Below are 15667 nucleotides of genomic sequence, written 5' to 3'. Positions count from 1 at the left end.
CAGGGAAACAGAAGAGTGCGAAAAGGGAGGGGCAAGGATGAACAAAGGGAGTCCAGGCAGGAGTTTTATGCACAGCACATGTTTGGTTTTAATACAAAATTAACAAGATCTCTCAGTTGAGTGAACTAACCAAAGCAATAAAAAGTACAACTAACACCTTGGAAAAATAGACAGCACGGTCACACAAATGTGTTTTTTTTCTTTTTACAATATCTCAGTTAAGTTAGTGCATGTTGATTATCGTTTATATTTTGCAGATACTTAAATTGTTGTGCCATTTTCATCCCCCCAAAAATAAAGTGCATTTCACATCGAGAACTACGCATACGTTTACACAAGATCCTCTTACCGTTTCCGTGGTGTCGCCCCTATCTCCAAACCCAACCCTAAAACACACACGCACACACACATACCCACACATTCGCGGACCCTTGAGCAAGGCTGGGCAATTACCTTTCCTAAGGGATCACATGAGTAACTGGGACTGTTGTTGAAGCTTGAACCAATTTGCTGAATTCTGCTCAAATAATATCACTAAGCTGGACCATATCCTCATTTAGATTTGACAGCATTTCTAGTAGATAACGGTATATGGCGTAAGCATGAATTGAGGATATGGTCCGGGAAGGCCACAAAGGGCACTGGCGGTGGCTCCCGAGCCAGGCAGAACCCCATGTACAAATGAGCGACGAATTAATTGAAAAAGAGAGGAGAGGTGGGGCGCAGAAACAAGAACAAACTGCTTGTAGTGGGGCAGTGGGATTCATATATAGACGGAAAACTCTGAAATTCAGGTAAATTATCTCCAATTTATCCTTTGACGTTGACATGTCCAGGGTGTACCCTGGCAGCAGGGTGGGGCCCTCCACAACAGTCTCAGTTTCTCAGGTTTCCCCTTGGGAGCATTAATTGCCCATCCCTACCCTTGAGTGTTTTGATATTTAGCTCTAAATTAGGTCTTCTCCTGCTTAACTAAGCGCCCATTACTGGCAACATTACCCACCAAAAATAACCGCTGTTTAGTACACAACCTTAAGTACTATGACACCGTGAAACCTTTGGGTACATTAACAGGTGCGTCTACAGGTTAGTATTACATCCAACATCACAGTCGTTTGCCTTTCTTGGATACAAAGCCCTTTTTCACATGTTCAACAATGAAAATCTCAACAATACTGTTGGCTGCACACAAGAGATTCACATTCACCAATGAGAGAAAGTCACGTACCACCAAAACATCTCCCATACGCTTACCCAAGCCTTCCTAATCATCCTGTAACCAGCCTTGACAAACTGGTGCATATTGAAGCGAGGAAAGTAAAGTCTTAACTGAACAAAGAGTCCACGTTAACAGCCAAAGTGGAGAAATGTCACTGAAAATATGGTGCAACCTTAACTCATCCTGTAGTTTGACTGGCTTTGGTAGCACCATGCACGGTGGGTATAAAGTCCCTCCTCTTCGGCATGCCTAATTTACAGAAACACACAAGTCGAGAGAGTCGGTTAAACAAGTTGATAAATACTACATTCAGAAAAAGGCTTTACAGCGCGGTTAATATATCAAGACAACATCAGAATCCGAAAGAAGTCAAGCCAGACTGAAGTGGAAAAAAATAGAACTTCTCAATGAATATAACAAAATAGACTTTTCTTCAAAGGTAAAGTAACAAGAGTTTGTGATGGTTTGTGGTGTGCCAGTCTGACCTGTCGGTGCTAATCAAATGACTACAGGGTGCAGTCTGACACTGTGCACAAGTTCACATACAAGGGCTACACTCCAATGCTTGGAAATGCTGTCCTTTAACTTTCCTCACTGATCCCACCTGGTCTGAGGCCAGAAAGATTAATACTGGGAGCCCCACAAATCAGGCTCTCTGAGAGTTGGGGGAAGCAGCAAGAAAGGAAAGAAGAGACATTATCTTTTTATTTGGAAGTAGCCTTTTTTAGCTCATAGGATCATTCAGAGGTCACTTAACGGACACCTGCCTCAACCAGACTAAACTGTTTAACGTAGAGTAAAATATTACTGATAGAGGAGACAGAAGACACCAGCAGGACTAGGATCCCAGTTCATTTAGAGTCCGTTTCACTTTGGCTTGAGGTGCTGGAGCTCCCTCCAGCCACTGCACCCACCTCCTAGTCCCATCTCCTTCCAAGAAGCTCTACAAACACATAACGAGGCCACTTATTTCAGAATTGACAGGAAGACTTACAGCATATTCCTATAAGGTCAGAGGTCAACAGGACTTGATATGTCTCAGACCTACATTATTCCCCCTCTGACCCACACAAGGAGACAGATTCTGGTCTGCTGAGCTGATGGATCACACTCACACACATGCACACACCCAGAGACCATGCAAAACAGTCCCAAATCACACATTTGAGATTACAAAACTCAGGACGGACAGTTCGTATGCTCACAAAAGGCAGAGGCAACAGGAAAAGAAAGTTCACATTTTCACCCCGGTGTGATAAATGATTGAAGACCGATGTAGGGTTGTGGAGAAATGAGGCAGTGGTGTCACTGTGATGAATGAGTAGTTTCATCCTCTTTTTTTTCTTTTCCCTCAGCCATGGGAGTGATTATGTGTCTATCATCCATTTGAAGATGTATCTCTGAAGCATCACTCGTAGTTCGCTGAGCCTGTTCTCTGCAACACATCGCCAAGATGGTACTTGACTCTGTAGGAAGAAGTCGCGGTGGGATGCGGATGTTATTGCTGTCTGAGTATTGCTTCGCGTCTAAAAAATAACTACCAATCACAGGCTAGTTATTGCTGAATAGGAAATAAGGACTTGACGATTTCGAGAAGGTTGCAGACCTGTTTTTAAACCAAAATATTCTGGAGAACTAACTCAGAGCAGCTGAGGAGTGATGTGGAATGATCATTATCAGAGCATCTGAAGCAAAATGCTGAAACAAAAACCTCTCCTGTGACCTTGGTGCAATGATTTTAGCTCTTTCAATGTGAGGTATATTATACATAAACACAATTATTTGGGTCATGGCGACATCAGGAAACCACGGCACATTGCCTGCAGCGACCTGTGTGACCTACCACACTGAACTCGGGAAGAGCAATGAGGGACCTGCATGCAAATTAAACCGGGCCATTACATGCACACCTATTAATGAGGTTGAGGCTCTTCGGGAGGGAAACATGATCAAATAAAATAAACAGTATAATTTTGCTACTCTGGTTCCATTTATTTGATCAGCTGTGTTAATTTCACCACCCATGTTATTCCTCAGCTGTTTTTCTTTTATATGTTTGAAATGTAAATCTCCCCTCAGGAGGTGGAGGAGGAGAGGTATGTAGTCATGTTATTTAATCCAACAGGCCTCTATATGGTTTGATGCCTCCATCCATACTAATAAAAAAATGAAAGAGGGGGCTAATGGGGAAAGTCTCTCAAGTGCTTTGTCTTGGCCTTCAGAGATGCGAGCTGAACTAAAATACCTCCAGAAAGGGTGGAAAAAAGGGATGAGAACATGAGAGAGGGGAGAAAAGAAAGAGGGAGCGGCTTGATTTCTTTCCGTTGAGAACGCAGGGCGCAGATCAGAGAGCTCCGGGTCTATTTATAGCTCTCCGCGGCTGTTTAGCTTTCGACGCACGTTCAGAGTGCAGCAGCAGAGCTGCCGGGTTGCTGCTGCTCCAGACGGGCTTTGCTGTGGAAATGCCTGCGTACTGAGCCGCGGTCGGCTCCCTCCCTCCTTCCTTCTCCGCTCATCACAAACTAATGCGCCGTGAGGTTTTTACACAAACACACACGCAGGCGCAAACTAACAATTCCTCCCTGTTGGTGGAAAATAAGCACATGTCCTCAAGTGGTCCGGTTCCGCTTAGTGTATGCATGTCTTATATATACAGCTGCTGCCTTTAACATGTGATGCACTCAGTGCTCTCTGCAGACATGAGGAAGGGTGTGGCATGGGTTGAACGGGAGGAAGTCCCGATAGTGGTCTTTATTGGGGAAGACAGTGAGATACTTTGCCCTGTGGTACGTGTATCAAAGAAAAAAATGCCATCTAGCCATCCATCCATGCATCCATTTGGCTGTGGATGATTAACCAATCTGCGTCTGCCAATGACATCTCCAGGCCAGAGCTCAAGCCACAGCCCTCCACTACTGCCCCGGACCTCCTCTGCTGCTGCTCTCTCTTTGGCACTGGTAAGATCCAGTGAGGAGCAGAGCTGACCCAGGTTGCCTCTCTTTCTTCCCACCTGGGTCTGCTTGGTCAGACATCACTCGGAGTCCGTGCACGGTGGGCCACACTGGTGGGAACACAGCCACAGCACACCAGCCACAGCGCCTTCTGAATCTCCTGGTTCCTGAAGGCATAGATGACCGGGTTTATGACCGAATTGTAGGTGGCAGGCACCAGTGTGGCGTAGGTATAGAGCGGCGGGTACGTGTAGTCAGCGATGAGCGAGTAAACAGTGAATGGCATCCAGCAGGCAGCAAAAGTACCCAGGATGATGGCTAGGGTGGACACGCCCTTTCGGGTTGTGACGTAGTGGGGTGTGGCAGCCAGGAAGTGGTGCTGCAGGGCGATTTGGTGAGCGTGGCGCATCACGATCTTGCAGATCTGGACGTAGAGTTGCAGCATGAGACCGAAGAGCAGCAAGAAGGAGACAGACAGCACGGCGATGTTATTTTTTGTCAGCGGCCGCACCACGCTGCATGTAGCCGCCTCTGCTAGGCAGTTGACCCCTGTGACGGGCAGCAGGCCTAGACAAAGGGACAGGCCCCACAGCAGCACAAGCATGGTGTAGGTGAAGGCCGCTGTCCGCTCTGAGTTGTAGGTGAGGGCGTAATACAATGATAGGTACCGGTCAATAGTGATAGCCAGCAAGCTAAAGACAGAAGCAGAAAATGAGGCCACTATCAAGCCCACAGTCAGCAACTGGGCTGAATCAGAGCGAAGCAAGTAGGCACAGGTGAAGTGCAGTACGAGGCCCAGGCCGGCCAGCAGGTCAGCCAATGCCAGGCTGCCAATCAGCAGGAACATGGGAGCTCTGAGCGCCGGGTTCTGCCAGATCACAAGCACCACCAGAGCATTCTCACAGGCTATCAGAGTCCCAGATGAGCATAGCACAATGTCCCAGGGGTTGACCAGCAGCGGCAGCTGGCTGGGCCGCAGGGAGTCTTCGGGTGGAAGCGTCCCCAGGCTGGTGCTGTTGTCCATTGGTCCACCACCTCCACTGGCCCAAGCTGTGGAATCAGGAGCCAGCCAGCTGGGGGTGACTGGTGGCTCTTCACTCATTGTGCCCCCCGTCTGAAATTGACAAAAACAAATACAGGTCACTCTGATGTTATGCATACTTTTATGGCCAAAAAGAAGAAGCATCATATAAACCAGCCACAAGTGCCTCTTTTTCTATGTTTTGGGCTTTTTACACGGGAAGACAAAAACAGGGGCTGTTTCATCAGTACTGTCTGCATCGTACATCTCAATCCATGCTGTTAAGACCCAGGGTAACTCATTCCACAGACAGTCAAGGTTATATACAGTGCAGGTGGTGCACAGAACTTTAGGAGCAAATTAGCAAACCCTCACATTACCTCAGTGTTGCTTGAATTAAATAAAAGAAAAATCTGTATTTTTCATTTTCATCCTTTTAAAACAATAAAAGCCTGCGCTGAAGAAATACGCTGCTCCATACGGCTAACTGGTATTTTCCTTTGGGAATTTAACCCGTGACTGCTAAGGAGATTATAACATTTTTTTAATGTGGCAAGAGAAAAAAATCCCAAGAGGATAACATAAAGCAGAGCATGCTTTGCAGAAAAAAATCCCAGGCCAAGACAGCCAAATATCGATAAACTACCAGAGGCGATAGCATTAAGTTAATTCACAGACAAGTCCCGCTCTCCACAACAGAAGACACCGCACCCGTTATTTCAGGAATTGCTTGTTTCTTCCTCTCATACCATAAGTGCCGTTTTATCCTGTGCACCTTGCATAAGAAACACACTGGCTGCTCCACGTCAGCAAAAGGATGCTGTAGGGGGAGGAAAAAACCACACGCACACACACAGGCGGCATCTTTCCATGCATGTCAAGGATGCTCAATAATGCGCCTCCACACCCAGCCTACCTTGACTCTGTGAGCTGAGACTTCCCGGTCTAAATTGAAGAACGACAGCCTGACATTTCCACGGTATCTCACTGTGGACGGAGACGCAGCTCGGGAGAGGGGAATAAATGGAAGCAGAAAAAGAGCGCGGAGCGGCTCAGCCGTTAACGGCGCATCGCTGTGGACTGCGGCTGTGCAGGGAGCAGCGAGCGGAGCAGCGGTGGAAGAGATGAAGAGGAGGTGTGAGTGCGAGGGGGGTGGAGGGGTGATGAAGGAGGAGGAGTCCCAAATGGGCCAGATTGCCAGAGACCGGCTAAACTCAGTTAAAGAGCTAAATGTGTCTAGTCCGTGGCGTCTCAAGGACAAAGACAGGTGTGAAGCGCGCGTACAGGTGTCTGCGCTCTAGTACGGCACGGTTCGCTTTTTCTGACACGATTTCCGTGCAAAGAGCACACATATGATAGTGCAACACTGGATCCTAATCTCATGAGGTTTGATCACCTGATCTGCAGGGTTTTGTTAGTTTCTATGACCCCTACCCGGCTTTTGTCTCCTTTTTGCTACCCGACTCGTTTCACGCGTGAAGGTGCTGGATGCAGAGGCTCGGTTTCCTCCCGCGACGCCCTGCTATTCTGGTCCCGTCTGTGCTATTAACAGCTACCCAGATGTGTGTCACCCAACCTCCTCCCGTTCCCGCTGTCCTCCATCTTCTTTGTCACATCCCCTTGCACCTCTGCCTCAGAGACACCTCGTGTGAAGTGAATCGGGTGGGGAGGTGAATACACCTGACTACACTTAACTGACCATGCAGGGGGTAACAACGGCTGTGCGCGTTTCTTTAAAGGCACCTGTCTTTTTGGGCCTGAATGGATTAAAAATAGCTCCTGTTGTAGCGGGAAAGCTGGAATACCAAGTAACACCACTAAGGGGCGATGTTGAGTCCCCCATATGAGTCATCAGTGTGCACCTGTGGGACTCGAAAAAGGGAGCACACCCAGCCTCATTCTTACTGGCTTTATTTCTTTTTCTTTAAAACAGAAAATGATCGCTTCACAACAGGCCTTTTTTCAAGCAAACCCTCACATTAAGCTTGCCAACACCTACAAAACGGTATCAAAAGTGCACCATAGTGTTAATACGTCTTCTCAAGGTCTAACATTTTCCTATGATAATTTTATCTTCTTGTAATATTTATACAAATACCATTCTGTACACTGTAGAAATACACAGCCTGGTGTGTCCTCTATGTGGGACACCCACCCACTCCCCCCAACAATTGATCTTCCTTTACATCCATGATCCTCTCTCAGTACGTTCCAGGTCACAATGTGGGGGGTGAAGACACCAGGCCAATGTTACATCATATGAATTATTAAATACCCATTCAACCCACACCCAAAGCAAAAACTAAAACGCCACTCATACAACCAACAAACATCTGTACAACCCTCATTCAAAGTCTTTTTCTTTTTTTAAAAACAATCTTGACACAGTTTGCATTCAGTATCGTCTTATTGTCCGAGCAGCAGCAGCAGCAGCAGCGGATCATGGGCGGGGGGCTGTGGAAGGGGCAGGAAGGACGGGGTCAGGCTGGTACGTATGGGGAATTTCCACAGCTGAGCTGCACTGCCGAGTGTGTAAAAAGCACAGGTATGGATTACAGCTGTGCAGACAGGTATGACACCGTGCAGGCTGCTGTGGTGCGTTTAAAGTCTGCCGCCGTCCACGGAGAGGAAACAGAGCATTTCTCTTGGGTTATGCAGTAACACACAAGGATCCAAATTTAGTCTCTGGACTGATAAAAGAGGATGTAGCCCGACTCAGAGTTCTTGGAGATTTCAGAAGTGAGACCGTAGAATTCTTCTATGGCCTGTGCATCGATTTTCTGTGGAACAGAAATGGAGAATGATTTTCTTTAGAAATAGAGGCTTACAGTGAACTCTAAATCACACAAACACACAAATAAACTCGCTCACCTCTACAATATCGTCATCAAACAGCAACCAGAAGTCGTGACTTTTCACAATGGCAATGTAGTGACCCCTGTTTGGACCACTGAAGAGAAATAAAACAGCACATTAGCTCAGCAAAGTCACTTTTAACCATTAAGCCTGACAGGAGATTTATATTTCGGTGTTAAAACTACACCCTAATCTGACATCCAACTCCCTGGAAATGTAACAAAACCTCGTGATTAGCCTGTTCGGTACTGTTAATTCTTCCTGTGCATTTCCAGCTACTTTTCCACTGCAGTTTTTGAATGAATCAGTAAGAATAACAATCATCACCTCAATATGAGGACAGAGACGTCAGCAAACTGATGGAGGGAGATTTGCCAAAACGACTCGAGTTTTTTCCCCCCAACAAGCACTTACTCAGGTCCACTCAGTTTGAGCCATTTTCCCCATTATGACTGAGTACCACTTTAATATGGGTGGGGCTGTCATAGAAAGGTGGCCCGAAAGCCCAATGACATAATTTGTATGCAACACAAACCCAAGAGAACAATGGAGGACATCGAGGCTATGGCGTACATCTACCACTTACATACGTTAGTTACATTGTATACTCTGCAAAGATTCACTGCACAAGTCTAAAATCAACAGTGACCATCTCAACGTGGAGGTTTGTAATAATACAACAGATTCAGTAGCATGCGAGAGAAAGGGTAAGAAATGACTTCTACATTACCAATTTATAAGCACTAATGGATTAAAACACTCTGTATATAAAACACTCAATATAAATCAACACTCTTCACTTGAAGTGAGTCATCTGCATTTGTTTGGTTTTCAGACACTTCTCTACTGCTAAGTGCCAAGACGGGTACAATCAAAGCTTTAACTATTAATTATGAAAATGTTAACACGACTGCAAGCAAGTCTGGTAAGTACAACAATATGCCAGGAAGCGCCTCAAGCCCTTTTTTGTATAAAACTGAAATCGAAAGCAGTTATTAATTCTGTCTAACTCGACTAACCTCAGCTTCACCTGTGCAGCTTTGATGTAACACTTTCTATTCTTATGATGCAATAAGCCTGACGAAATGATAGGAAAGGGTTAGAAAACCTATCATAATTTGATGTTTCTTAATGTTGCCGAGTTTAAGCAGGCAAGCTTAACAATGCAAGCTTTGAATCATCATTATGAGACCAGTTATTAAAAGTGTCAGCCTGATTGTTATTGTTTAGGTCTCCTTTGTGCCTCTGAAACAGCTGTGACCTGTCAGAGAGCGGACATTGGAGTACACAGTGTCCTGTGGGTTGTGAGGCCAAGATTTATCACATTGAGGGTTAGAGTTTCCCAGGAATACTCTGGGTATAGGTACATCGCAGCTACCAGAGCTGATGGAGCATTTCAGAAGTGGCTCCCCGTGTTGCATCTTTCAAAAACGGTACGGGGTCCGTTTTTTATGTTAGCTGTGTCACAGAGCAAGTGATGAGGACAAGAAATCAGAGAATCCACACACCCACTGTATTCCTGGTTTTAGTCTGTTAGTTAGTTTTTGTGGTAAGGAGGGCACGCTGACTTGCTGGGGGAAGACTCTTGGTGTACCTTGTTTCTGGTCTTTGACAAAGTTTCGGTGAGCATAATGCATAAAAGTAAAATCTAGCAACTAATGTGCTGAAATCTGAAAAGTGGGATAGAGCCTGGGGCTTCCATTACAGAGAATGATTGGCAGACTATGTGGCTGATGCAGTTGCTTCTACCAACTCAGGTTCCTGGAAAGTTTTGCAGTAAAAGCCTGTTAAGATATTTTATGACCCCTAAATATAAGTATGTCCAGACAGGTGGAAAAACAAGTGGCGGATGTGCGGTGAACAGCTGGCAGACCACTACCATATATTTTAGAGTTGCTGTTTATTTTGCTTTTCTGGGAAGAGATAAAGGGCAATATAAACTGTACTTGGAAGACAGATGTTTTTTTTTGGTACGGTTCATCTCTGTAACATCATGAGCAGTTCACCTGTCAAAGGTAAACACTGAAGTATTTCACTTGCACCCAGTAAGAAGGCAATAAGGAGTAGAAAAGTGAACCCCCAATTAAGAATGACTTGATAGTGTCATTCTTCATTCTCAATAGTGAGTAATGTTCATTAAATGGAAATATTTACTTTCTCTTTACATTTACGGACTAACCAATTTACAAAAAATTGAGAGAAATTGATGCATGATATAATTGTCGGTTTTATTTCTGTGACTAATCAGCGGCTTTAGCCTTGACCATCAATGTCATGCTACGAATTCATCCCTGGAATTTAGTTCGACAGGAGACAGAAAAACTCAAGTGTAATCTATTATTCCTAAAACAGCTGTGGAAAACTGGACTCTGTTTCAGCATCCACTTGCTGAAAAGCAGTGAAACACCTTGAATAAACACTGACAGACTAACTCCCAGTGACACTGGGTCAAAGGCAGTACAGACATAAAGGAGAACACAGCTGAGCATTGATGGAAACTTAAATGAGCTAAACTTTGTCATATCTACTTTATCTACCTCATTTCCACTTCTACAGCCAGATTAGAATCAGCAGTTAACCTACTAACATGCACGCCTTTGGACCATGGGAGGAAACCGGAGTAGCTAGAAGAAAGGTAGTAACACATAGCAAGCTAACACCACAGGCGCCTCAGGAAGGTTCAAACTAAGGTAACTGTGCTAACCACTGCACCACCCATGCACAAGAGTCTACATGTTGCCCTATGAGATTCAGATGTAATGCAACTTTACTCTTGAGCCTACGGGTTCAAATGTATTTTATTATTAAAACAAAGAATTAAGTGTTTATCTCTCTATACCGGTTATGTGTTCACATACACACCTCCCACAATGCACCACCACGGCGACCAAGTCATACAGCCTCTCAGGATTGGTGGCGTCCCCGGAGGTGTTGAAGAGGCGGAGTTCCAGGGGGAAGACGACGCGATAGGACAGCTTGGTGTAGCGTTGCAGCTGCTCCATGTATTTAAAGCGCTTCAGGTGCAGAGCTAGGATCATCGGCAGCTTCTTTACACGCATCCTACATTAAAAGAACAATGACGAGTGCAACGCTGGATATAAATGTCCAACCACAAACAAAATCATACATTAAAAATGAACCTATACACTGACCTCTTGTGTGCCTCCTGCTTGCTTCTACATTCTTCACAGTAGTATTTGTACTCACTGCACAGTGTCTCTGTGTTACTAAAACCTCTGAGAGGAATCAAAAGAGAAAATCGGTCAATTTTAACTCCACATTTAAAAATACAACAAAATGCAGGGTGTGACTCACTTCCAGTTAATAACAGGCCTTTTTGCAGGAGCTATTCTGACATGAAATGGCCGGTAACAAAAATGTTAATAATAACTTCAGTCTGACTTAAGTGGGCTTCAACAAGATGTGTTAGGAAAGATCTAAAATGGTTGCAGTTACTTGATCTTTTCAATCGAAAGACAGTGAAAATGATCCATTTCAGTTTCCAGGAGCCCAGCCTGTTGTCTCCAGATGGCTTTGTTTTGTCTAACCAACAGTCCAAAACCCAAAGAAACGAAGTGTAAGAAGAAAACAGGCAGCAAATGCTATCTTTTAAGAGCCTGGAACCATCAAATAGGTGTCATTTTTCACAATCGTTGCACGGAGCTACTAATCCTGTTCCTTCAATTGCTGATGCAGCAGTGTTGCTTTACCTGAGGCAGTGTGTGATGGAGGTATTCTGTTCTACATCAACAGAGAGGTCCAGAAAATCCTCATCTTTGCTGCTTATCTGAAAAACAAAAAACAAAAAGACTTGTAAAGGTTAGAATAACTGTTAAACTACACAGTCAGGTCTTAGGTTTTAATTCCTTAAGTTAAACAATGTTTGCACAAAAACTAAGCTCTGTGGTGCCACTGCAGCTTTATCCTTGCAAGCATATTGAACAAATCTGTTTAGCAACCGTCTTGTTAAGATGATATGACACCTTATGTGTCAGAATGAAGTGAAGAATCTCACCGTTTCACAGGTGAGGCAGCGCGTCTCATTGGTCAGAGTGCCTTGGAAGATCTCATGGACCCAAGTGGGGGCAGGTGTGGCATTGCTGTTGTTGTTCTGCGAGTCCAAAGTGCCATTGGCCAGGCGGCCGTTTGTCTTCTCCTGCTTCCTCTCTTCTTGAAGCAGATCAGCAATAGTATTCAGCAGGTAGTTTAGGAACTCGTGAGCATCCTGCTGCATGTAGTTGTCAAAGAGCTCTGAGGAATAAAAATCGCAACAAAAAGCAGCATTTTTAGCATTTCTCCAAGTTCAGAAGCAACAACAACAACAACAACAACAACAGGATGTCTTGCTGTCAGGGTTGGGCGGTATAAACGGTATATTGTTTTGGTCGAAAGCATTGCAGCTACAAACAACATCATCTGCAAATTATGCCGGGCGGCAGTAATAGCAAAGAGAAGCACTTTTGGAATATGGGGAAAGCCAAAACCTGAGCTTCCTCCACTTTCAACATTAATGTTGAATTCTCTCGCAGCTGCTCTATTCCCATGTTGGTGCAGTATATTAATGACTAACCTCTTATTGTGGATGGATGGATTATCTCAGTTGTTCTCCTGACTGAAGTTTGGTCCGTTTTTAGGATCCTGCCATGTGATTGCATTTGTCCCTAACCACCAGAAACTCTCACGTTAACTTTCATCGAGTGGAAAAAAGTTAGCGTTCATCCTCGAGCTTCACTGTGCTAATGTTATGCTAACGTAGCTGTGTAGCTAGCGATCACGTAGCACAACATTATATACCAGCTAGTCCAACTTCAGTCACTGCTGTTTAGTTTTCTGTCTTCATTTATGTTGGAAGTGATAGCAGAGCTGTACGTTTGAATTTTTTCAGACATCTCTCAGTCAGAACATGCTATATCATGTTTAGGTGGAAACTAGCCAGCTAACTTTCTGTTAACTTCTAACTCTGTTAAATGTAATAAATTCTGTTTTCATGGATGCCTGGATGTTAAACTTAATTGTTACACCTGGTAAAGCAGCAACGCTGATCATTTTATTAAAGATGAAAGAATTTAGACAGTTTGTAACTCTCAGTGATGCCGCAGTGTTCCTTTGACTTTGGGACCTGAAGAAGACGGAGTTTTGGACCCAGATTACTCTGCAAGGCTCCTGACTATGGTAGCTGTAATGCTCTGGCAGTCCATCAAACGGTGCAGCTTCATAGCTTACCAAAGTCGTACTAAAACATTTTTTGACAGATTTCTGTGCACCTTTACTACATAAAATCTGTTTGAGGTCAGTAAGCACAACCACAATTCATACATAAAGCACACTGTCAATTTTTGAGAAAATTAAAGGATTTTAAGTGTGCCTTATAGTTTGTAAAATACGTTATACAGAAGGAAAGAATATATCGCAATATATATCGTTACCGCACATGCTTCAAATTATACTGTGATATGGATTTTAGGCCATATCGCCCAGCCCTACTTGCTGTCTCTGCAGGTCAGCAAATTATAGTTTCACTCTCTGCAATGTCTTTTTTTGTTCCACCAATCTCCCTGTCTGGATCAGTTCCTCTCACCATTCTCTTTGCGCAGTCGTGTGATAAACTTCTTGGGTGGTATGACTCCCACTTTCCTTTTCTGATTGGCAATGCTGTGAAACAGATCAGCCAGACAGGTAAGCAGGTTCTCCTTCCGTCGAGGCTGACTCCGGTACGCCAAGATCTTCTCCCGAAAAGGCCGGCAGAAGTACAGAGCCTGCAGCACTGAGTTGCAATAGCAAGTGTTTCCAAACTACAAACAAGAGGAAAACCCAATGTGAGCACTTGTCAGGTACAGATGCAACACAGGTAGTGTTACTGCTCACTTACATTGACCAGACCAAAGTAGTGCTCATTGACTGGAAACTGCTCAGATCCAATCTCTTTCTCCAGAGCAGAGGCATTGGCGCCCTGTAAACACAGCAGACAGACAAATATTTTACTGTCCTCAAACAAGACAGATAATTTTCTTCAACACTGCATCCGAATCCCAATGCAAATCCTGTCTTAGCTTCACATTTTCAAGGTCATGTATGCTGCTATAAATGGAAAAAAACAGTGGGTGCTTAAAGCTCCAAGACCAGCTTTTTTCATATTAAACCTTTTTTTGCCAGGAGTCATAATTCCTTAACTGTTCTTAGACACAACTCAAGTCAACACGAGAAGCAAAACTGATCAAAACTGCATGTTTCAGAACAGAAAACGTTCAATTTCAAAGGTTTCTGAAGTTTACGATGACTCGGTGGCTGCATATGTATCCCTTTGGTATTATTTAGTACGGGTGAAAGGCTAGGACGCGCCGTGCAGACAGCAACAAACTGTGCAGAGTAGATCTGGACCTGGAATGGGTCCACAACTGCGCAGCTAATGTTAAACAATGTCGTCATTGCCCGCGTTAATATTATCTGGCAGATTCCCACGACAACTTGTCTGTTCTCCTCATTGTTTTCCCGTCACATACCGCAGATTAATCCTCGGAAGTCACCCATTATCCAGCTGTGTTTCAGTTGCTGGCAAGCAGAAACACTGGTTTAGCTTTAGTTACCTTCACGTTAGCTAGTTAGCTGTAAATCACAGGTGCAGCAGGTGCACTGTCACCGGGGAAGCTGTGAGAAATGTTAACCAAATAAGTCGTCAAGCTATGAGTAATAAAGCAGCAAGCATTCCCGTGTGCCCGTCAACTGTCGTTAACAAAAAGCGGGGAGCGGAGAAGGCGGTGGGTGGCTGCTTGCTTGGCTGGGCTATAGACGAAAAACTGCTTGGCTAGCACTGGCAGCAAAATTTACTGCTTTCATTTCTAATTCCACGGCTTAAAACGCCAATAGCAGCGCAGCCGCGGTTTCCGTACCACCCTATAGTCTGACTAATAACAGTATGAGACTGCCGCGCACTTACCATGGTACAAAAAGAGGCAAATTTGGAGACTGTCATTAGGATTTCCATTCGGCTAGCGCCATCTTCCACCACACCGCAGCGCGCTGACAAGACTGGGCTGGCTCCCCTCGTGAGGGTAGATTCTGCGGAGCTCGCGACGGAAGGTCCAATTGCTCAAGAACGCGAGAGCGTTCTCTGTCGGGTGCTTCCGTTTTAGCTTTAATCACGGAAGTGAGTAGCTTCAATACAGCGTATATAAAAAAGCTTGTGGCTATTGTATCCACACATTATGACATTTCTTCGATGCCTACTCAGATGCAGTTATCTGGCGAATAAAAATCAAGCAATATCACGTGACGTGTTGTTGAGGCCCATGTCACTGAAGAAATTAAAGGTTGACTGAAGTCAAGTGTTGCGCATGCTTACATTGCATCCAGAGCCATTGAGTAAGTCCTCATTGCGTTGCACACAACTGTTCTTCTATGTTCATTTTTTCTTTTTTCAAATAATTTATTTTAAGACTGCCATTCTAGGACAAAATTTAATCAAATTTAATTAAGTAAATACCTAGCGTTAAAATTACCGGAACAAATAATAAATTTGCGAGAAAACACATATGACAGACGTGTCAAACATATAATTCTGGGACCTGAACAGGCCCGCAAAGGGGTTCAGTCTTGCACACTGATGGCTTTTCAAAATGTGAA

General features: G+C 44.5%; 2 protein-coding genes across 3 annotated transcripts; both read right to left on the bottom strand.

The window, feature by feature from the left end:
- Positions 1-69: 69 nt before the first annotated feature.
- gpr12 (G protein-coupled receptor 12) lies at positions 70-6884 on the bottom strand. Of its 2 annotated transcripts, none has more exons than XM_076888158.1 (2): positions 6626-6884; positions 70-5284 (listed from the first exon to the last, which is right to left on the bottom strand). In XM_076888158.1, exon 2 carries the CDS (start codon positions 5270-5272, stop codon positions 4244-4246), a length of 1029 nt encoding a protein of 342 aa, XP_076744273.1. In that variant the 5' UTR covers positions 5273-5284; positions 6626-6884; the 3' UTR covers positions 70-4243. The 2 variants fall into 2 exon arrangements, with proteins under 2 accessions (XP_076744273.1, XP_004546748.1); XM_004546691.3 differs by lacking the exon at positions 6626-6884 and adding an exon at positions 6108-6307.
- Positions 6885-7085: 201 nt separating this feature from the next.
- usp12a (ubiquitin specific peptidase 12a) lies at positions 7086-15344 on the bottom strand. Its single transcript, XM_004546690.5, has 9 exons — positions 14982-15344; positions 13917-13997; positions 13626-13839; positions 12063-12298; positions 11758-11834; positions 11200-11283; positions 10910-11107; positions 8063-8141; positions 7086-7971 (listed from the first exon to the last, which is right to left on the bottom strand). Exons 1-9 carry the CDS (start codon positions 15027-15029, stop codon positions 7870-7872), a joined length of 1119 nt encoding a protein of 372 aa, XP_004546747.1. The 5' UTR covers positions 15030-15344; the 3' UTR covers positions 7086-7869.
- Between the last annotated feature and the right edge of the window lie 323 nt (positions 15345-15667).

The sequence above is a fragment of the Maylandia zebra genome, linkage group LG9, assembly GCF_041146795.1.
Source record: "Maylandia zebra isolate NMK-2024a linkage group LG9, Mzebra_GT3a, whole genome shotgun sequence".
Lineage (NCBI taxonomy): Eukaryota > Metazoa > Chordata > Actinopteri > Cichliformes > Cichlidae > Maylandia > Maylandia zebra.
The sequence above is the reverse complement of the archived record's forward strand: the minus strand, read 5'-3'. Positions and strand labels throughout refer to the sequence as shown.